The 24,633-nt window shown below is 30.7% G+C and overlaps 1 protein-coding gene across 9 annotated transcripts in view; it reads right to left on the reverse strand.

Annotated features, from left to right (window-relative positions):
• Window positions 1-491: 491 nt before the first annotated feature.
• Window positions 492-24,633, reverse strand: part of LOC143047590 (rab-3A-interacting protein-like) — a 39,964-nt gene continuing 15,822 nt past the window's right edge. For 4 of the 9 annotated variants that reach the window (XM_076220695.1, XM_076220694.1, XM_076220699.1 and 1 more), the window contains 9 exons: window positions 18,920-18,937; window positions 15,787-15,988; window positions 14,333-14,428; window positions 13,899-13,976; window positions 9,343-9,585; window positions 8,423-8,551; window positions 7,509-7,688; window positions 6,858-6,924; window positions 492-5,874 (listed from right to left, as the gene is read on the reverse strand). In XM_076220695.1, coding sequence (XP_076076810.1) covers window positions 5,804-5,874; window positions 6,858-6,924; window positions 7,509-7,688; window positions 8,423-8,551; window positions 9,343-9,585; window positions 13,899-13,976; window positions 14,333-14,428; window positions 15,787-15,988; window positions 18,920-18,937 — 1,084 coding nt within the window. In that variant the 3' untranslated portion in view covers window positions 492-5,803. Of the gene's footprint in view, window positions 5,875-6,857; window positions 6,925-7,508; window positions 7,689-8,422; window positions 8,552-9,342; window positions 9,586-13,898; window positions 13,977-14,332; window positions 14,429-15,786; window positions 15,989-18,919; window positions 18,938-24,051; window positions 24,075-24,633 lie in introns of those variants that run through there. The other 5 variants (XM_076220697.1, XM_076220696.1, XM_076220701.1 and 2 more) reach the window with 2 other exon arrangements.

Consider the following 24,633-nt stretch of genomic DNA (forward strand, 5'->3'; position numbering starts at 1 on the left):
TTAAGGAGTTCCTGACTTTGAACAAGACGCATTATGTTCATATGTGGAGTTCTGAATTTGGACAAGAAACATCATGTCCATGTGACAGGAACTTTTGACAAGACACATAATGGTCATGTAACAGGAACTTTGGACAAGACACACCATGGTCATATGACAGGAACTTTAGACAAGAAACATCATGGTCATGTGATAGAACTTTAGACAAGACACATCATGTTCATATTACGCGAACTTTGGACAAGACACATCATGGTCATGTAACGCGAACTTTAGACAAGACACATGATGTTCATGTGATGGAACTTTAGACAAGACACATGATGTTAATGCGACAGGAACTTTGGACAAGACTATCATGTTCATGTGACAGGAACATTGGACAAGACACATCATGGTCAAATGACGGGAACTTTGGACAAGGCACATCATGGTCATGTGGCCTGTGAATGGTGAATTGGACATAAAAGTTTGCAATGAGTAAGTAAGACTTTTTAAATTGTAAAACATGATTTAATCACTAAAATTCATTTGGAGATTTCATATTTAAATGCCCACTCCAGTTCACATCAGTCACTTAATATTAACAATTCTAGAATAATATATACATATATATGGCCACTATTTAAAGATTTTTAAGATCAAAAGATGACAAATAAAGGCAACAGTAGTATATACCGCTGTAACAGTTAAGTATGTGATCTATATGATAAAATGTTAATTTTTCTTTTCATTCAATACTACACTATAATGTGGTATGAAAACATTGGATACAAATATTCTTAAGTACCTACAGAAACAAAACATGTCTTATCCCAAGCCTCTGTTGTCTCTTTTTGAATAAAATACAAATAGTTATCTCAAAGCTTTCCTTAAACAATTGGCTTTATCTTATTAAATAGTTAGGTTAGGACATGCATAGCCATTAACTGTGAAGGTTTTACAGCAAAATGCATATGTTAACTGACAATAAAATAATATGAATATATTTATTCACTAACATATTTCTTTCAACCTAATGCAACAAATTGGTATCACAATTGATAAAATTTACAATAACTTTATCATATATATAAAATTAACCCCAATTTTAAGGGTTCTGATTCTAATCATTTTTCAGTCCTAACCATTTCTGTAATATGATTGAGACATTATAGTTTGGTGGTTATGACAGATGAAACAACATATTTTAAGCATATAATGACACAAAAAAGGCTTTAGAAGTATATCAAAAGGTTCTTTGCCAATATGATAAATTGATCAACCATGAAATAGTCTAGTGTGCAAAAAGTTCCTATACACTAAAATCAATCAATTGGGTTGGACAATACAGGTAAGGATGACCAACTCATTTATTTTTAGTTAATGCATAAAATGCATATTTTTTAAATGGCTGCCCAATAAGACTTTAATCATATCAAACAGATCCCCTCTGCATTAAAGCATATCTTAACTTGCCTGAAATGTGAAAAATTTATATACAGAACTGAATAGGCTAAAAAAATGTCACTTGAATGATGTGATATATATGTGACCCAGAGCCTGCTCATGGTCAACGACTAAAATCAATGAAAGATGTTTTTTTAAATTCTGAATGTGATCAAATAAAGAGAAAAAATGGGTAAATTAACAAAAAAAATACAAGGTCTATGGAAGCAAACTTGTAAAATATATTTTCCTTGAATCAGAAAAAAATATATCAAAATTCAAATGTCCTCAAAACCCTGTCTTAATAACCATGACATGAAGATTATAATTATGATTTAAGATCTCTGATAGAACTGTTATATTTTTAAATTTCATTTTTCAATGGCCAGCATTTTCATATCTATAATAATAATCTGGAACAATTTACAATCAGTAAGAAAGCTCAATTTTTAAAATCAGAGAAAATTTCAAATACAAAAGAGTAATATTAATATTGAATATATTTTTTCAATTTTAATAAGTCAAATTTACAGAGTTTGATCAATGATAAGTTGAGTGTTATGTTAACCTTCTGTTGCACTTGTTAACAACTCCATAAATTTTATGACCTCAAGCATCAGTGGGTAATTTTTTTACTTCTTATTATCCCTGAATCTAAGAATATTTTCATTATAAATGTGCTTCACAGAATCTAAGAATATTTTTATTATAAATGTGCTTCACAGAATCTAAGAATATTTTCTTAACCGCCTTAACAAATCTGGTTATATATTCTTCTGTGAATTTCATATTCCAGAAAATTGAAAGTCAATATTTCAACAATTGCAATGTGACTGTACAACAGATACAACAAACTGCTGACTCAGTAATTAAATTGGACATAAAATATGATATAAGCACAACACGTAAAGCTATATACATAAAACAAGCACCTATATTTTAACACATATGCTATCATGTAACAACCTTTATGTGCATATTATAATTATTTATGTGTTATAAAAATACAAATAAACTTTTTATAAAATTTAACATATGAGTATTAATGAGACAAAGTACACGTTTTCTGAATTTCATTTGATCTTTGAAAAATCACAACCTGTTAACAACATTAACAATTAACATTAACACAACTGATCATGATTAAGGTTAAGATGATTTTTCTGATTATGGTTCTTCGTGTGATAACATTTTTTTTTAATGATAAATGAGAATGCACATTTTTTGTGTCTATAAACTCAACAATTAAAATTAAATTGAAAACAATAAATTTATTCATTTTAACAAAACTTTTAACTTTAACATCACATAAAATGAACAAAAACAAATAACAAGGTGACCTTCATAAAAGTTTCAACATGATTTTAAATGCTTGACAGCAAAATTAATTCATCTTTTCTATGTTTTTTTCCCAGTGAAAAATTCAGCTTTTAGGTTAAAAAAGTTCAGGGTAAATGTAAAACTGCTGCAAGTTAAGTATTTCACATTGCATTCATCTATATTCACAACTGGATAGCATTGCTTTATACAGCTAACTTTTTAAAAAGCTTGTGTTAAAACATAAATATCAAAACTTCACAACTAGAATCTAAAATAGAAGACAAATAAAATCTTGTTTGCTGTATTGCCATTATGACACTCAAAGATAGCCTTAAAAATTCCTGATTTTCTAATTTCCTGATACCAGAAAACACAGTATACAATACAACACACATGTTTTAAATAAGTGTTTACACATACATAAGTATATAATATATTACAACTGATATCAATATTTACAACTTATTTTACAACCTACACAAATAAATTACAATGAGAACACACAGAAAGATGTATGGAACACATCAAAAACACAAACTTTTAAAAACAACTTACTGTAAATGCAAAAATTATTGCGATGTTTTTATCTATGTGAAAAATGCAACTGGGTATATTAATTTACGTAATTTAAACTCGCATTTAATAAAATTTTATATGATATAAACAGGATTTTTCATAATATGGCAAAAATTAAAATCCTGTTCGTCTAAAATGTCAAAATCTCAATAATAAATGCACGCAATAATTTCTGAATTTACAGAATTTTAATGTGCAAAATCAATGCTGTGCTGTGTACATAGATCCTATATATAGCTATGTATGAGGGTCGAGATGGAGGTTCTTCATTTCTGTATTATTAAATTTTAGCCATTTTTCTTTGTTCTTTGTAAATTTTGCTCACTTTTCTATTTCCTGTATCTTTTTAGCCTATTTTTCTCTTTTCTTATATGATTAGGCCCATTTTTCTGTAGCATGAGGTCATTATTTTCTATTATGTAAACCTCATTCCAACTCTCATTTCCTCAAAGCACATTTTATCACAGAGCTTTGTTATGCCTCGCTATATCACTACATTGCTTCAACATTAAAATCCCTTAACCATATATAAGTTTTCTATAAATGAAATCTAAAATTCCTGTGTTTTCTCTAATTCTACATGTTTTCCTCTAATTTCAAATTTCCTGCATCTGGACTCTGATTTCAAAATAAAAACTAATTTATTCATCTTAAACAAAAAATTCTCACTTTTAGTTTTAACTTACTGACAGAGACCCTGGAAAAAATTGGTAAATTGCGAAAAACTCACCAAAAAAAAAGAGGTATAAAATGATTTTTAAATACAAACTAATTGATAAATGTAAATACACATAAATATAGTATAACAGACACACAACTTTGAAAAGTTTTACTATTGCATACATGTATTGGCACTAACTTATGGTTTTAGCTTAGAGACAAAAAAAAAAAGTTGTTTTGTAGTTCTTCAATGACATTTTTAAAAAGTTCTGAAATAAATAATACAAAATCATAAAAATATTCCACAATCAAATTATCTGTGTATACCTGATTTCACTTTTTTATACAGTTCTCCCTGATTTTAATTTTTGCAGGCTTGATCTACTAAGTTTTAAAGTCCTATTTCAAAATCAAGTTTGGACTAGCTATTTCATTATATTAAATGATGGAGGGTAGGGAAGGAAATATTATTTATGAACAAGGATCTTGGGTCATTTATTGTTATTTGCCAATAAGATGCAAGAGGGTCTGGTTGGGGTTTACAGAATAGAAAATAACATGCAAAAATATACAATTAATGCCTCTACCCCCCCACCCCCCCTTAAAAAAAAAAATTAAAAAAAATCCAAAAATAAAGAGAAGAGAATAATGGGCAAAATAAAGAATAGACAAACATGGTCTATAAAATCAAAGATCCCAAACAAGACCTTATATTTAAGAAAAGTTACTCAAAGACAGAATGTAGCTTGGGTGCCGATTTTGGACATCCTACCCTATCATCCTACATTCCATATAATGGAATAATCCTTTAGGTAAATATCTTATTTTACAACAGTGTTAACATTTGTTTCATTTCATTTTTCATGTAAATGATAGGGTGATTTTATTTCAAGCCAATCATTTTCTTGCTATTTTTCACACTACATACACTGTATACCGTTACAAATATTGCACACATTTCTGTATCGAGTTTAAAAAAATCTAACACAAAAGGTCAATACACCTTATCGCTAATCCTGGCTGACCCGGCCGCTTGAACTTTTGACGAATACAACAATCACTTTTCCATTGTGGCGTCAGATATTTTGTATTATGACGTAAAAATTTTACAGGAACCTGTGTGATATCCAGTAATGGCGGACAAATAGCAATAAGGTGTATCTTAAGACCCTAGGGATAAAAAAAATAATTGCAGATATTCCATTTAAAGGCTAATTTCAACAGATAAAGCAGAGTATTTAAATTAAATTTATCATCTTTCCAAGTTATCAATTTGGTGAAATTCTTGTTCTTTCCAAATATTTGTAATGCCATGAATTTAATTTTCATTTTAAAAGAGATCTTTCAAGAGTTTTCTTATCAATAATCTGTGTCAACCTTGATCAGGCTAGCTTAGATTTTTAAAATATGACCAACTGCCGTCCTTAATATAAGGTTTTGAATAATGCACAAATTTCAAATACAATAAAATGTTAGTTATACATTAATAAAACAATACAACACATTGCACAAGTACATATCACTATGACATTAAAATACACATATATGAGAATGACGTATTTTCACAATTAATTTAAAAACACAAAATAAATGCTGTGAAAGCAGATATTCATTTGCACCAATAAAGATGTCTATACTGGCTTGAATAGAGAATATATCACTTTGTGGAGAATTACTTTATTCTAATTCTTCAAATTCCTTATTTTTCTCTCTGACCCCACATTGGTGTAAATTGGCCACATTATTTATTTAATACTGTTTTCTTTCTTCATCTTCTGGCAAGATTTTTGATTGAAGCCACTTTAAAACGTCAGCATTTTCAGGAATATCCAAGTCTTGTTAAAGCCATCTTTTTCCGTAATCTTACCAATTCATAAAATACTTCCTTATCTGAAACGAAAGAACATCGTAATTGATATGGTTACTATTTTTCTCCTGTAAAAATTGTTCAATAGATTTTGGAAACAATTAGCATGATTATATGACACTGAAGATCAAAATATGTACATGTATGTTGCCTATAATTGCTTAAATCCACTTCATTTGACCTTCAGTGGATTGTTTCCTCATTGGCAGTTATACCACAAATCTTTCGTCTTTTTTATGATACTGTTGTTGAAATTAAGACCATGTAGTCACCGAAACAAAAAATAAACAAAAAACTTCAATGTCTTAAAGAACTCTATGTTTCATGTGCATTTTGCCTTTTCAACCTGTTCACTATGGCTAGCCTACCCATGATTATGTCTTATTTTTAACAATATAAAATACATGTGATTATCTTCTTGTATCTATTGATTGTATCAATTAATCTTTGACACAAAAAAATATGTCCAATTTACAGGGTGGACAAACAAAGTTTTATCCATCATTTTAATGAAGCAAAATCATGGATTGTAGTGTACTTTTACTTTGTACTTCTTTCCTTTCCACTAAAACAGTTAAATATTGTATGTTACACAGAAAAATTATTCACCATTTTAATTCACTACATATATATAAATGGATACATTTCTGTGCCTTTCATTAAAAAAAATTAATGTCCAAACAGAACATTTGCACAGAATTTTATTCATTTGGCTTCCACAGTCAACTGAAAATCTTTGACTAACAAATAATATTCTAGTCACTGAATAGACAAAAATTGTCAGATGTTATTTGTTTTGCATCTTGTTTGAATGCAATTTTTTTATGGTTTAAGTCAATACCATAGAAAAATGCTTAAATTTTTATTTTTTAAAAGATATTTTGATCATACTTTGTTCAGAAAAAAGAATCAAATATGATGATCCCCTTGTAATTTTGTAGGTAAAAATATTAAAGACTACGGATTTTGATGGTAACTGTTTTATGTAAGAACTATATTAACCTACCTTCATTTTTAACTAAACCTTGTTGTATATATCTAATATAAGTATAATAATCACATACAGCTGCAATCTGCAAATAACACAGAAAATGAAATTAAAATATGGACATTTATATATATCATTCTGTCTCATTGACATATACCCCACATCTTGTATTATATATTGAAATTAATGTTTAAATATTTTATTGTGTAACCCTGACCTAAATAATAATCATTTCAAATCTAATAAAAAAAAATGACAGAGTTCCAAAGCCCAAGAGTTGCACAAATTTTAACTGCCAATGGGCAATAACAATAAGATATTTTTTTTGTTCTTTAAATTTTTTAAACATACATGTATCTAACAGAAATATAGGCTTGAGAGCAAACGCAATACCAATTCTAATATAGTTAATATTCCCATAGGGACATCAACAAATTTATAATTGATCTACACTGATATTCAAACTTGTCTTAGATATAAACTTACGATTTAAGTTATATAAAAATCTAGCAAGAATTGTACACATGAGAGCACTAACAAAGGATTTTCCATCTATTTACTTATGTTTCTCGTTGCTAGTGCCCCTTTAATATTTCCAAGATGAAAACATCACAAATTGCACAGACTTTTGTGTACCTAAAAATAGAACAGCTTTTAGTATATACATACCCTATTTCTACACAGCTGAGATATAGAATACCACTCCGGCTCATCACCTAATCTAATTTTGTAGTTACATAGTTTATTATTTTCGGTTAATCTACACTTCCGTGGATATGAATTGTCTCCTGGGATTGGTTCTATTGCTAAGGAATTGTTACCTACACATTCCTGCACTCGTTGTGATAACTGGAAAAGAAAAAAGATGTTTGTATAATTCTAGAAAATCAAAACCATTCATTTATGTGTCATATTTGTTTTTTATAAATCATTATGTTTTTATGTTTTATATTGGGCCATTTGTTTTAACTATTTAATTTTCACATTTTTTACCTTGGGGCCTCTAAGTAGACTATATTATATGTTTTTTTTCATTGTTGAAGGACATATGGTGGCCTATAATTGCTTAGTATCACTTTATTTCAACTCTGGATGATAATTGACTCTAATGCAATCATATCCCATCTTTTCATTTTTTTATTTAGTTTTGGAACATTTGACAGTTCCTGTCTTCCACAAAGGAATTGTAAAACCTCTGGATACGAAGCACTTGAAATATCACATTTTTTCAGAAACCTTCATTTAGTAAAATTGATTGCCAGTAAAATGTATTGTCTGTTTGCTGTCTGTTTCTTGTGTGTCCCATATTAACTTTCATTCCAGTAACAAAATATGAAGACTTATTAATTAGTCTTTCTCTCAAAATATTAACTTTAATATTAAAACAATGATTTTAAGGTTTCATGCATTACCATTACTACAGAAGTTTGAACATCATATGTTAATTTTGTGATATTTTTTGTTTAACATTGATTGATTGCTGTCTCAATTTAACTGGAACATCTTTTTTAATCATAATTCAAGAATTAACAACATTTATATAAATATATCAAGACTCATTAAAAAACATTTCATGTACACACCTTTGTATTTGCAAAATTTAAACATGGTAAAATATCTTCCATATAAACCCTGGATAAGTACCCATCTTTTCTTTCCATCAGGGGTGATCGTCTCCAGGCACAAAACTCATCAAAACATACTTGGTCAATCTGAAATACATTGTATTTTTATATTGTATTAGAAATATTAAATTTTATAATTGACTAGATAATTCTAAGAACATGTTTTTATATGATGCATATTTATATGTAGTAAAGAATTTCAAAATAACAAAGTGAATACATGTTGCATCAAATGTGTTCTTCAAATTTTTATTCAAGTTTTCTTTCCATAAAATATTTGCAAATATCTAAACATAATTTGTTAAGCCATGGAATTGATTGCATAAAATAATGCCCACTTTTTGCCAAACAGATTTCTGTCTACAAAGAAAGACAACTCATGTGGACCTGTAAATAAACATTTTAAAAATAAGATTCAACAGATTTGGAAAATCTAGTATTTATTATTTTCTAGCTTACAAAGCTTGATTGGGCTATGTAAGTCTGACAAATCTATATCCCTTATACATTTTGCAAAAGAAATTTAAATACCTGCAATATTGCAGCAGAAAACTTTTCAGGGAAATAAATGAAGAAATTTAGTTTAATATTTCCATAAAAAAAAACTAAACTTGTACATTAATTTCTTAATGTATTATATTTCACATTTAAAAGTAAAATAATCAAGCAAAATAATATGCTGCAACTCTTCTTTTCTAAAATGGCACTTTTACATAACAAGCTATTTCTTCTTTAAATAATTGTCAAGGGAGATAATTTTATACTACCTTATTGGGAATATATAGCAGAATAAAATTATCTGCCTTGGCAAATTTTTTTAAGAGGCTAGGATCGTAGATTAGCAAAACTTTTTATGTGTTTAGAAAGAATTATCTCACCTCTTTACACCTGTCTGTTTTAGCATCTTGTTCTGCTATTGCCCCTTCTCGAGCCTCTTTAGTGAACTCATGGTGACTGGTAGATCTTCGATGTGTTTTCCAAAATGGTTTCTTACTTTCTTCCTTCTTCCGCATTTCTACTTTAGAATCAATCTGTGGGTGTAGGTGTTTGTTTGGGGAGCTAGGGGTGGATGTAAGGACCAACTGTTTCAATGCCTTTAATTCTGCTTGCAAAACATCAATCTGCAAAAATAAAACATTTTCTGGTTAAAATCAGATTTGGAAACAATTTAGTCTGTGTTGTCAATCATACTACTAGTACCTCTTTCATCAATATAAATTTCTTTTGTTATTTTTACAAAAAGGCAAAATTTAGCATTTTTACCATTTTTGTGACCATAATTTAGTCGTCTTTAATATCATTTTTTTTTCTATGCTGTAATTTCCAGCATGCACTGTAGTAATGATCTATATAAGTTGATGATGGATACCTATTTCTGGAGACAAATAAATATATTTTTAAGACACAAACATATACAGGTTTTTATGAGTATTAACTCTGCTTTGTTCTGGACCAAACCCTGGATTTTTCAAGTGCTAGTTCACAGGAAGACATGTCATCCTATCAATACTCATTGATCCAATTCCTGTCCAACCAGTTTTTTTATTTTACTAGTGCAGTCTGTACAAATATGGTAAAAGTGTTTGTTTCAACTTGTTAAAGTTTCAAATATTTTTTCACAGTGTCTTTAAAAAACTATTATGAATGAATATTTGACTTTGTCTTATATATTTTTTTTTTTTTTCAATCTGTCTTGATATATAACTAGAGGCTCTCAAGAGCCTGTGTCGCTCACCTTGGTCTATGTGCATATTAAACAATGGACACATAAATTCATGACATAATTGTGTTTTGGTGATGGTGATGTGTTTGTAGATCTTACTTTACTGAACATTCTTGTTGCTACAATTATCTCTATTTATAATGAACTTGGCCCAGTAATTACAGTGGAAAATATTTTCTAAAAATTTACAAAAATTTATGAACAAGAGTGCACACACTGAAATGTCTCGCCTTCTTTACTAATCATTGAAATTATGTTGATAGTCCTAAGTATAAAGCTTTATTACAACTGTCACATAAACTTAACATTAACCAAGATAGCTAAACAAAGACCAATGAACCATGAAAATAAGGTCAAGGTCAGATAAACCATGCCAGGCAGACATGTACAGCTAACAAAGCTTCCATACAACAAATATAGTTGACCTATTACTTATAGTTTTAGTAAGAAAAATAGACCAAAACACAAAAACTTAACATTGTGCAATGAACCGTGCAATTGAGGTCATGGTCAAATAAACCTGCGGGACTGACATATAGATCATAATATATTTCCATACACCAAATATAGTTGACCTTTGGCATATAATATTAGATAAAAAGACCAAAACTTAAAAACTTAACTTTGACCACTGAACCATGAAAATGGGGTCAAGTTCAGATGACAACTGCCCGCTAGACATGTACACCTCACAATCATTCCATACAACAAATATAGTAGACCTATTGCATAAAGTATGAGAAAAACCGACCAAAACACAAAAACTTAACTATAACCACTGAACCATGAAAATGAGGTCAAGGTCAGATGACACCTGCCAGTTGGACATGTACACCTTCCAGTCCTTCCATACACCAAATATACTAGCCTTATTGCTTATAGTATCTGAGATATGGACTTGACCACCAAAACTTAACCTTGTTCACTGATCCATGAAATGAGGTCGAGGTCAAGTGAAAACTGTCTGACGGGCATGAGGACCTTGCAAGGTACGCACATACCAAATATAGTTACCCTATTACTTATAATAAGAGAGAATTCAACATTACAAAAATTCTGAACTTTTTTTTCAAGTGGTCACTGAACCATGAAAATGAGGTCAAGGACATTGGACATGTGACTGACGGAAACTTCGTATCATGAGGCATCTATATACAAAGTATGAAGCATCCAGGTCTTTCACCTTCTAAATTATAAACCTTTTAAGAAGTAAGCTAACGCCGCCGCCGTAGCCGCCGCCGTTGCCGCCGCCGTAGCCGCCGCCGTTGCCGCCGCCGGATCACTATCCCTATGTCGAGCTTTCTGCAACAAAAGTTGCAGGCTCGACAAAAATGCTAAAAATTAACTATAAAGGGCAATAACTCCTTAAGGGGTCAATGGACAATTTTCGTCATTTGACTTATTTGTAGATCTTACTTTGCTGAACATTATTGCTGTTTACAGTTTATCTCTATCTATTATAATATTCAAGATAATAACCAAAAACTGCAAAATTTCCTTAAAATTACTAATTCTGGGGCAGCAACCCAACAACAGGGTGTCTGTTTTGTCTGAAAATATCAGGGCAGATAGATATTGACCTGATAGACAATTTAACCCTGTCAGATTTTATCTAAATGCTTCGGTTTTTGAGTTATAAGCCAAAAACTGCATTTTACCCCTATGTTCTATTTTTAGCCGTGGCATCCATTTTGGTTGGAAGGCCGGGTCACGGGACACATTTTTTTCAATTAGATACACCAAAGATGATTGTGGCCAAGTTTGGATTAATTTGACCCAGTAGTTTCATAGAAGATTTTTGTAAAAGATTTCTAAGATTTACGAAAAATGGTTAAAAATTGACTATAAAGGTCAATAACTCCTAAAGAGGTCAACTGACCATTTTGGTCATGTTGACTTATTTGTAAATCTAACTTTGCTGAACATTATTGCTGTTTACAGTTTATCTCTATCTATAATAATATTCAAGATAATAACCAAAAACAGCAAAAATTCCCTAAAATTACCAATTCAGGGGCAGCAACCCAACAACGGGTTGTCAGATTCATCTGAAAATTCGAGGGCAGAAAGATTTTCACCTGATAAACAATTTTACCCCATGTCAAATTTGCTCTAAATGCTTTGGTTTTTGAGTTATAAGCCAAAAACTGCATTTTACCCCTATGTTCTATTTTTAGCCATGGCGACCATCTTGGTTGGTTGGCCGGGTCACGCCAAAAATTTTTAAACTAGACCCCCCATTGATGATTGTGGCCAAGTTTGGTTTAATTTGGCCCAGTAGGTTCAGAGGAGAAGATTTTTGTAAAAGATTACTAAGATTTACGAAAAAATGGTTAAAATTTGACTATAAAGGGCAATAACTCCTAAAGGGGTCAACTGACCATTTCGTTCATGGAGAGGTATTTGTAGATCTTACTTTGCTGAACATTATTGCTGTTTCCAGTTTATCTCTATCTATAATAATATTCAAGAGAATAACCAAAAACAGCAAAATTTCCTTAAAAATACCAATTCAGGGGCAGCAACCCAACAACGGGTTGTCCGATTCATCTGAAAATTTCAGGACGGATAGATCTTGACCTGATAAACACTTTTAACCCTGTCAGATTTGCTCTAAATGCTTTGGTTTTTGAGTTATAAGCCAAAAACTGCATTTTACCCCTATGTTCTATTTTTAGCCATGGCGGCCATCTTGGTTGGTTGGCCGGGTCACGCCACACATTTTTTAAACTAGATACCCAAAAGATGATCGTGGCCAAGTTTGGATTAATTTGGTCCAGTAGTTTCAGAGGAGAAGATTTTTGTAAAAGATTTCTAAGATTTACGAAAAATGGTTAAAAATTGACTATAAAGGTCAAGAACTCCTAAAGGGGTCAACTGACCATTTTGGTCCTGTTGACTTATTTGTAAATCTAACTTTGCTGAACATTATTGCTGTTTACAGTTTATCTCTATCTATAATAATATTCAAGATAATAACCAAAAACAGCAAAAAATCCCTAAAATTACCAATTCAGGGGCAGCAACCCAACAACGGGTTGTCGGATTCATCTGAAAATTTGTAGACAGAAAGATCTTGACCTGATCAACAAATTAATCCCATGTCAGATTTGCTCTAAATGCTTTGGTTTTTGAGTTATAAGCCAAAAACTGCATTTTACCCCTATGTTCTATTTTTAGCCATGGTGGCCATCTTGGTTGGTTGGCCGGGTCACGCCACACATTTTTTAAACTAGATACCCCAATGATGATTGTGGCCAAGTTTGGTTTAATTTGGTCCAGTAGTTTCAGAGGAGAAGATTTTTGTAAAAGTTAACGACGACGGACGACGGATGACGGACGACGGATGACGGACGCCAAGTGATGGGAAAAGCTCACTTGGCCCTTCGGGCCAGGTGAGCTAAAAATGTATATCAGGTTTTTTTTATTTTGAAAACAAGTTTATTCTTTCTAATAGTCATAGTGATATTGTTAATACGTTTTTTTTGGTTGAAATTTTGTTGTTTCTGTTTAAAATGTTTCTTTATCATCATAACCTTAGTAACTGGCTTACAAATAACATGAATAATATCAACATAGAACTGCAAAGGGAAATAATCATACTTAGAAAACTTAAAAATTGTTTTTTTTTATTTTGAAGGGGAAATAAATGTTTTTCTAAGTTTTTTTTCTTTAAAATGAACGCTCTGGTTTTTTTTTTATTAAACAAACCTGTTCATTTGCTTCCTTTAATATTTTTTCTGAATGCATTCTTTTGATATTAGCATCTTGCACCATGTTGTTGGCTTCCTGTTGTAAATAAATAAAAAAAAATATTTGGTGCAATTATCATGATTATAAATGATTATTATAATCTGGGTTAAAGATATATCAATTTAAAGAACTTCTGACATTCTTTGAACAAGAAGAGATATTTGACTACATTCCTGAAAACATTATAACCTAATTCTATGAGTAGTACTGAACACACATGAAGTATTTGCCACTGGAATAAATAGATTCTCTAATCTCAAACATAATAATATGTTTTCCTTTCCCTCTAAATCAAAATTACATTTGGTAAGATTTCTTTAGAACTGTTCAGATAACCTGAAAAAGGCCAGCTGTTAGAACCTCTTGCTTCCCCCATTAAATTTCTTACTTACCTCAAAAAGACTGGCTGTTAGATCCTCTAACTCCTCTCCCATCTGATCTCGTACTTTCAATAACTTGTCACATTCTTCATCTTTCAACTTAAGTTCCTGGAAAAAATTATTTAATTTTATTTAAAGGCTTTTCAAATGTACAATAATGTTTTTCATTTTGCAGTTGCACAATTTATCACTGTTACATGATTTGTCTACTTGCAAGAAATACAAAAATAAGCTGATTTAGAGCATTACCTCATACCATCATAATCTGACTAAATGAGACATACAAGAAGACTAATTTCAGGGGTTGTCGTTTGTTTGTGTGGTACATATTTGTTTCATTCATTTTTTGTAAATAAATTAAGCTGTTATTTTTTTGGTTTGAATTGTTTTACATTGTCATTTCGGGCCTTTTGAATCTGACAATGCTGTACAGAAACCTATACTAGTTGTTAATTTCTGTGTCATTTGGTATCTTGTGGAGAGTTGTCTCATTAACAATCATAACCCATCTTCTTTTTTATAATTATTATTTCATCAAGTCTTATATCTATTTTATCCTGCAGGTTAATTTAGATGTAATTCTAACAAATGAATCAGCCAATTATTACTTTATTTGGGTAATGCAAAAACAATGTCCCCTCCCAGGCAAAACATTGAATGAGAATTTACATTTACAAGGGACTGGTTTAGAATTGAGAGATGTCGAGTGAATTTCAAATCATGTTTGGAAACTTTCATTCTCTGTAGGTAAAAATTCCACATAAATCACCTAACATGAAGAAACTCAAACTAAGACTATTAAATTTTTAATGTTATATACTAACTATCTTTTCAGTTCATTATTGAATAAGGCTTTACAGAAATAGGTAAACTAATAAAATTGAGCAATTTTCTATGTCTATAAGGACTACAAATTCCATACAAATTGCAGAATAGCATACTGCCACTGTGCAAACTTATAATAGCCTTCAACGTCAAGGTTAGCACGATTTAATAACAACATTTTCCTATAATAACATCTTTTATCGTCCTTCCCTACGCCTATATCACCCTGCTCTGTCGCTCAGTAATTCTCGTATCAAGACTTCAAAACGAGACCAGGCATTATCAGCGACGTCACAATGTGAGAGGAGAAGTTATCAGCGACGTCACAATGCCAGAGGAGACGTTATCAAGCTTGCTTTCATCAAGCGTAAAACTGTCTTAGGGAGAAGCAAAAAGACCATTAAAAATAGAACGATAAACAGATAATCGGGTTTTATCTTATATCAGTACCGTTGTGCAAATTTTTAGACTGATATAATTTTTTCCTTATCTGCATAGTATCACCTATTCTAGACGATCCGGTACGTAGTAAATTTGCTGGTTGGTCCTCTTTATAGACTTTTATATATATATATAGTATATTCATGTATGCATGCTCAGTAAAAGCTATTTTCAAAATAAAACAAATATTGTAAATTAACCTCTTGAGCTTTGTTGAGTTCTGACTGAAGTCTAGAATATGCATGTTCTTTTGCTATCTCCATTGTTTGACTTCGTTTTCTCTGAGCAGCAAATTGAAAGTCATTGGGTAAAATCTCGGACATGGCATGGCGTAATTCACCTCTAGGATGGGTCCTTCTCTTGACCTCTGTAGGGTCATAGTCAACATTAAAATCATCTGGTCTGAAAATATACAATAGAACAATTATAACATTTATAAATTTGTCTATTTTGCAAACATTAATCTTAATGTGATCATTTTTATGAGCTTGAGGGTGTATTTCAAATTTTTGGTAAATTTATTTCTCGAGTCAACTTTTTAGCTTCTTTTTCTTCCAGACAGTTTTTTTTACAACAAAAACTGTTATACAGTCATTCATAAATAGTTTGCCATATTCATAAAATTTTTAGCAACCCACTCTAAAAAAGAAAAGAAGAAACAGTGCTAAAGGGCAATAACATGAATAAATAAGGTGTTGCTTGTACCAGTAGCGGATCCAGGGGAAGGATTCTGGGGGTTGGAACCCCCCCCCTTTTTTTGGACGATCAATGCATTTGAATGGGGACATATAGTTTTTTTTTAAGTTTTGAATCAAACATGTACGGGTTGTTGTCTCTTTGGTACATTCCCCATTTCCATTCTCAATTTTACAGAAAGATAGACTAAAGAGTAAAAAAGTATATAAAATAGGTGTAAAAACAATTGCATTAGTTCAAGATAAATAACTACAAGCTAAGATAACCATGGATGTAACATAGGCAATATAATACTTCCATACAAGTAAATTCCTCCATTATCGGAGCACCCGTGTCACACAGTGTAATAAACACAACAGTAATTTAATCAATCAAAAGGAAATGACTGTCAACAGAACCACAGTACATACTCTCAAAGGAAAACAAACCCCACCATAACAATACACTCTCAATCATCTAATTAATGATCCATCACACATAACAAGTTAGTACATTCACATAAAATTTACATGAAGAGCTTTTCATTAAAAACAAACCTATCAATACAGGATAATGAACTGTTTTAGTGGGTTGATAGATTTATTATATAACACTGGCTATCAATTTTGGATAAATTAACTGATTTAATTGATATTATAATTCACTATTGTAATATTGATAATTAATTTTGGATAATTTTCTGATTTAATTGGTAGATGTGTCTAATAGTGTCTAATCTATAAAATATATGTACCATTTATTAACTGTTCAATCAGAATTTAATCATTTATGAAGAATGGATAAAAATCCTTCAATAACTCTTAGACAGTGAGTGGTTATAGACTGGGCAATTGTGTTGCTGATGCGGATGCTTTTATTAACCCAAGCAATTCGTATATGTTTTACAAATTTTTCATGAATAAAAAGACTATCTAAAGTATTATTATGTGCCTGTAGTTGGTTTATGTCTGTCATATTTGTGTTTTTAACCGGATTTTTGTGACAAAAATGTCGGTTATTGATTTGGGGATGTACGGCGGGCGGGCGGCAATCAAATGTTGTCCGTGCATTTACTCATGAACCGTTCAACCAAAGCTTTTAAAATTTTAATATGTTGTTACTGACAACAAAATGAAGGTCAAGTACAATAATGACGATTTTCACTTTTACCGTTCAGGAGTTATGGTTCTTGAAAGATTGAAAAATGGTGTTTCCAGTCATGTCCGTGCATTTACACATGAACTGTTCAACCAAAGCTTCCCAAATTTTAATATGTTGTTACTGATGACAAAATGGAGGTCAAGTTCAATAATGACGATTTTCACTTTTACCGTTCAGGAGTTATGGTTCTTGAGAGATTGAAAAATGGTGTTTCCAGTTGTGTCCGTGCATTTACTCATGAACTATTATACGAAAGCTTTTCAAATTTTAATATGTTGTTACTGATGACAAAATGGAGGTCAAGTTCAATAATGACGATTTTGACTTTTACCGTTCAGGAGTTATGGTTCTTGAGAGATTGTAAAATGGCGTTTCCAGTTTGTCCGTGCATTTACTCATGAACTGTTCACCCAAAGCTTTTCAAATTTTAATATGTTGTAACTGATGAAAAAATGGAGGTCAAGTTCAATAATGACGATTTTCACTTTTACCGTTGTGATATTGCCAGGACACAAATAAATGTTAATAAATCCGGTTTGCTGTCGTTGTGACAGCCTCTTGTTCTTAAATTGTGTAATTATGAATAAGGCCATTAGCACTGAGCTTTCTCAGTCAAATTGTTTCATATTTTCCCTATCAGGGGCTATTATAGTCACCCATATGGTTTGAATTTTCTCATTGTTAAAGCCTGTACAGTTGCATGCTTATGATTGCTTACATCCACTTCATTTGAACTTTGATGGGTAGTGGTCTGACATTGGCAAACATACCTGACATTTCCTTTTTGTATATGACCTGTTTAACCAAGTACTATAAGAACTACTTTAAAGTGTTTATCTTGTTTCTCAAAGCAGTTCAAAACATTCTGAATATTATAGTCCTCTGCTAGCAACTATTTACAGATATATAAATAGCAATATTGTTTTATCAACAAAAAACTGTTGTGTATAGATATAAATACATGTATGAACTGCAATGCTATATGAATATGAACTCATATATATATACTATATTTATATATCAATAGAGAAGTTCTAGTATATATATATATTTGAATATGTTGACTATTTTTTTTTAAATTTGTGCAAAAAAAAAATTTTTCAAGTTGAAGCCCCGGATAGGGTTTAATAGGCACAAAAACAAATATTCGTTAACCTCCCGCCTCCCTGAAATGTATCCAATTTATAGTTTTCTTCTGGTAAATATTTTTTAAGCACTGTCAAAGATTAATCCAAAACCCAAAATCCAATTGAACAATACACACCATCCTTAGAGTGCCAAACATTGTGAAAATTTTGTTATACTATGTTGGTTAACAAAAATATTACAAACGGTGATTATATCTGATATCCATATATATACTTATGATTTTCTATATACATAAAGTATCATATATATCAATATTAAACTCCAAGGAGGTGCATTTAGTACAGTTAACTAGAGGATATAGACAGATGAAACTGACGTCAGGTGTTAAATTTCAGATACATATCTTACCTTAGTACAAATTTAGCCCTGAAGAAAATTACAAATTGTCTCATTTTTGTGGTTTTTATTCATGATAAATGATAATTTTTAGAACCTGTATGTACACGACTTATTCTCTGCTTTTTATGCATATAACTGTGTTTTTCTGAGAAAAATATTTGTGCTTTTAACTAGAAAATAATAAATCATTTTTTGTTTTTGGTTTTTTGCATATATATGAAAAATGATGCATGTTCATTTTGTTTTTTTTTTAATACATATATATTTGTAACATCCTTAAACATCTATTACATCCTTTTTTTACATAAAATAATTATCATGTAAAGATTCTGAACGTAATATCATAACTTTTAAATAAATATGACTGTGCACATGATAAATGACTTGTTTTTTCATCATTCTTTATTTTTATGTTAATAAATTAAATTTCAAATAAGAAATTGTCATTTGAAAAGTTTTTCTAGCCTCAAAATTATATATTATCAGAAAAAATACATAAAATCTCCTAAAGTTGTTCTACATCTTAAACAAGAATATGTGTCCAACATTTTGTCCAAAGAACACCATGCCTGGCTCGCAATAGTACATTTAAATGTGCAGTGAAAAGTGAAATCTGACCTTATACCTAATCTGAAATATTTTAATTAGTTTAACTTTACTCAAATCATGAACATGTGTAAAAGAGTGCATTTGTTTCTAACCCGAAATTTTGTCATCGATGACTATCGTTTAGTAAACGTTAAGCTGCTAGAAACAAATACATCGTTTAATAAACTTCATCGACCCCGCGTAGTCAGACAGAAATAGATTACACTCACGCACTGTAAACAAACAGGTAAAAGTGCGGGAAATAAATAACCAGGACGTTATGAAAACAACACGTGCTCGTAATTATTTAAACGACAGATGCAGAAACAAATTTATCGTTTACACGTCTCAACGATAAACGATCAACGACTACGCGACTATTTTGCGCGTACATCGTTTATGTGAACGATGTCAACGTTGACCAAAAACTGTAAGAAACAAATGGATTAAACGACTACGCGCGTAATCGTTTACATTGTTTAGGTTAGAAACAAATGCGCTCAAAGTCTTGTCAAGTTGATGTGACCACAAACTGCTTTAAATCAAAATGTTAACCTCATTGTCATTTCAATTACCAGTAATCAATAAATTCTAGGTCAAATCCCTAATTTAACTTAAAAGTTCACTTCATAATAAACACTTAATAGCAAGAAACTTCAATTTGATGAGACCACAAACTATTATAAACCAAAAGTTTTAAACCAGATAAGGTAAAGTAACGGACAAACAGACACACCAGAAAACATAATGCCAAAGTCAAGGCCAAGCCTTTACAATTGTAGGCTAACTTGGGACATGGAAATTTTATATTGAGAAATTATAGACGCCTTCTTTACTAAATAACAAAGTTAAAGTGTCATTCTAGCCACTTTCCTGTAAATTTTAATAAACATTTTTTTTAAATGAGAATGCACTAAATAATAACTGATTTCTGAACTTGCTGTATAAAGCAATTAAGGTCAAACAACTTCTTACAAATCTATTGATTTCTTTCAATTTGAGAATAGCAACATGGCTTTTTAATGAATGAGTGACCTTTAAAAAATGAGTTATCTAATAAAATTTGCATAGATAAATTGATTGCAATATATATAAGATCTTTTCGTCTTTTCATCTTCTTTGAAAAAAAAAAAAAATTAAAATAACATCAAAAACTTGTCTTGATTAGAAGTATTTCTAACAAACCAGCCAATCTACATGCATAAAACTTTTAAGAGTTTTAGCTATAATAAAATAACAGCTGATATTTCTTTATAATTTATCCATTATAGAATGATGCTGACCAATGAGCTGGTCATTTGCTAATCACAATTTTTTATCATAATTAAAAGTCGCTGGAAAATGGTCCGAGAACAGCAGCAGTCCTTTTGCGTCAATAACTGTTTTTAAGGGGTATCATTTGCGCCAAATTCTGTTTTTCAAATGTATCAATTGCACCAATATTCGGAACTCATTTGCGCCAATTTACCTGTACACATATCTATCATAAATATTAATGATTAATATATATATATTCTTATTTTTGGCTCAAAAAGTATCCTATATTCGGAGATATTTCACCATGAAGATGAGCATCTGAAGAGAAATGACTTAAAAAGCATTAGACAGTCAATGTACAGAGTGAGAATAAAACTGACTTATAAATAAATTGCTTTGCTTTGATGAATATTTAAGGTGGTGCGTAACACTTTAACTAAAATTAATTTGGCTCGTTTGATTTTCTTAAAATTTTGACAAAGTATTTACTTTGACCCTTTTACAAAAATTTCAAAATTTCAAAAAATTTGAACCAACCGTTTTATCAGAAAAATTACACTGGTTATATAGCAGTTTGACAAACACTTATTTTGATATTGAGAAGCTTGATATTCCCTGAACAACACAACGTAATTAAAACGTTTAGCTGATTTTACAGAGTTATCTCCCTGTAGTGTTTAAGGTACCACCTTAACAAAGATTTATATGCCAATAGAGAAGAAAATAGAAGCTTTCACTGATTATGTTTTAGCCACATACATGTATGTTGATGACACAGTGCTTTGTTCCCACCATACGTAATTATTATGAACTGTTTTATGCATTTCATCCTTCAATGTTTGTGTTTTTGGACAATAAAGTGAAGTTACAGGCTACTACATACATTAAATTTTGGGAAGTATCCATGCAGCAGCAGTAAGAAGAAGATATGTTTCAGAAATATTTGCCGTGTTCCAAGTCCAAATACCGGTAAAGGAGTAGGGAAGTAATTTTTCTTCTAATTGGCGCAAATGATACCATGTAATTTTAAAACATGTGGCGCAAACGTAGCATTGGGGAAAAATTTGTAGCGCAAACGGACCCCCCCCCCCCCCAAACATAGTTCAGTGTGTTGCTACAATGAACTTTCCAAAAGTTGAAATTATTGTTGATTCTTATCTTTCTTCAGGTGAATTGATATGGGTAAGACAGGTAAAGGTTAAAATACATCAAATTAGTTATATATTGCTTCATGTTCAGTAGCAAATATTTCATTGATTCCAGAATGAATTCACCACAAAAAAGAAACAAGTATATCATTTTTAAAGTCTTATAATTATATTTGATTTTGCTGAAGATTATTCAATACCTGACATTTTAAAATACTCAACCTGTAAGATATAAGAATATAAATTCAATGATATAAACTTTTTTCACATTAAACAACCAACAAAAAAAAGACAATTTTCTAATTAAGGAGTAATAAATCAACCAATGTTCTTCCCAAACAAAAAATCAATATTCACAAGCTCACCAAATTTCAATAGCCGCCCTTAAAAAGATACATCAGATGTTCAATGTGTCCTGTATGAATCAATACATGATTTCATGTCAAAGCTAGCCTTATGCCTTGTGTATAATTATGTGCTTTATTGATCATCTCAATTTGCCTTTGATGTGTAAGAAAAATAAACATCATAATACTTACTTTGATCCTCAAGTAATTGTAATTTGGATCTTATTTTACAATAATAAATTTATGTCAAATCAGCATAAAAATCATCTTTTATTTCCTTACATTGATTTCTTATCAGCATAACAACCAAAACAATTATCTATTTTCGATCAGAATAACAAGATGATTGACAATCAGAAATGGTTCTTAAACATTTGCCTTCGATTCAGTCCAGTGACAAATATTTCATGCATATTTAGGACTAGTGACTGAACATTTCAAACAAGATTTGGGAATCTAATTACATTAATTATCATTTACCATTTGAATATTTGAATTCATTCAAAAAAGAAATCCAAACTGTAAAACATTTGTATTTAGTAATGCTCCAAACCCCATCCCCCCTGAGAAGATTCTAAATACAAATACACCTTAAAGTACCATGGGTGATTTAAAAATTAATTATTTCAGCTGTATTCTTTCTTTTCTCTATGGACTTTAAGTTTTAAAGGAAATGATCAATATGTCAGATAAATGATGCAATTTACCCCATCCTTCTATCAAATTGTTAATTGACCTTTGTCAAACTTCAAGAGTGTTTATAACCACCCCTTCATTCATTTGATGTTAATAGTATCAACGTTATCAAAGGGCAAACTAACTTAAAATGTCATGAACTTATACATTTAATGGAGAAATTAACAAATTGATACTTTAAATTGCACATAAAGTGCTTAAGTTCCTTTATTAAAGTATTCTTCAGAGAGCAGGTGTTGGGCACTTTATGTTCCTCATGAAAATGAAATAAAAGTGCTCATATATGAGAATTCTATAAAAATTGAAATAAGGAGTTCGAGATGTTGTTTGACAGTTGACAATTGACTCTCCCCCAGAGACCAAAGGATGTTTAGCACACATTGAAAAAAGTTAAAGAACCTAAATAAAATATAAATAATCTTTTATAAAAATGACATACCCGTAGCCAGGGGGAGTTTGAAGGGTTCGGACGACCCCCCCCCCTTTGAAAACAAATAAGCACTGTTAAAGTCAACGTTCTTTTCGAATTGTGATTGTTTAAGTCAAGTTTGTAAGTAAAATAACCCGGCCCCCTTGGAAATTCCTGGCTACGGGCCTGAATGAAGTCCACACCGGTGTGATGTATAACCCTTTGCGAGGAGACTACCAAAGACTGTGTTACAATAACAATTTTTTTTTTACAATGCACTTGTATTATTAAACTCATATCCAAAACCATAGTTTTTTACTTTTATTCACTTGAGACATTAACCCTCATTCATGCATATCATGATTACAAAGAGGGTAACAATATGTGACATTTCAATTTACATGGAGCATAATTAATCATGTTATTTTACATCATGCATCAAAATTCTTATTGAATTAATTTACCAACACTTTTTTTGTTATATAAGCCTAGTATCTTAGATGAGTTTATAATTATAAACTGTCTGATAATGCAGAATATATCTATAATCTAGCAATTTTTGGGCTGCTTTAGGGGTCTAAAGTCACTCTCATTCATTTTAAAACTAATAAAATTGTACATTATATTCAGAAACTTAGAAGAAACATGATATAAGCCTCATCAAAAATTACTTTAAAAGAAAATTCAAACACTTACGTTCTCATCTATAGAAAATCCATATTTTTGAATCAACAAAAATTATTGAAAAAAGAAATACAAATTTGCAACAAATCCATTATTCTCATGCATTATAATCCAGAAAAACTTCGTCAACCATTAACCATCTCTCCTGAAATCCATATCTACATACTGTTTCCGGACATTAGATCAATCAAGTGTAAAGGTCCTAGAATTATCATCAAACTCACAGAGGAATAACTTCACTATAGCTCATCGAAAATGTCAGATTATTCACAACAACGAACTGAAATATCCATCAAGCTAGTAATTTCATACAATGATCTATACTTAAACAACATAATGACCCTCATTTCAGACTGAAAGCCCTGACTAATCTGTGAAACAATCACGAAAGCATGTAACTGTATCGTAATTCTAGTTGCAACTGAAAATGGGCCAATTTATTCATCAATTATAATTACATATGTTATTACATTACTTTTATTATACAAGTTTGCGTAAAGTTCAGTATATATAGAATAAATAGAATTGACATTTTATCAAATTACTAAGACTGCATATTATAGCCATGATAGCAATGTTCTGGGATTTGTTGCA

This window comes from Mytilus galloprovincialis, chromosome 10 (genome assembly GCF_965363235.1).
Source record: "Mytilus galloprovincialis chromosome 10, xbMytGall1.hap1.1, whole genome shotgun sequence".
NCBI classification, from domain to species: domain Eukaryota; kingdom Metazoa; phylum Mollusca; class Bivalvia; order Mytilida; family Mytilidae; genus Mytilus; species Mytilus galloprovincialis.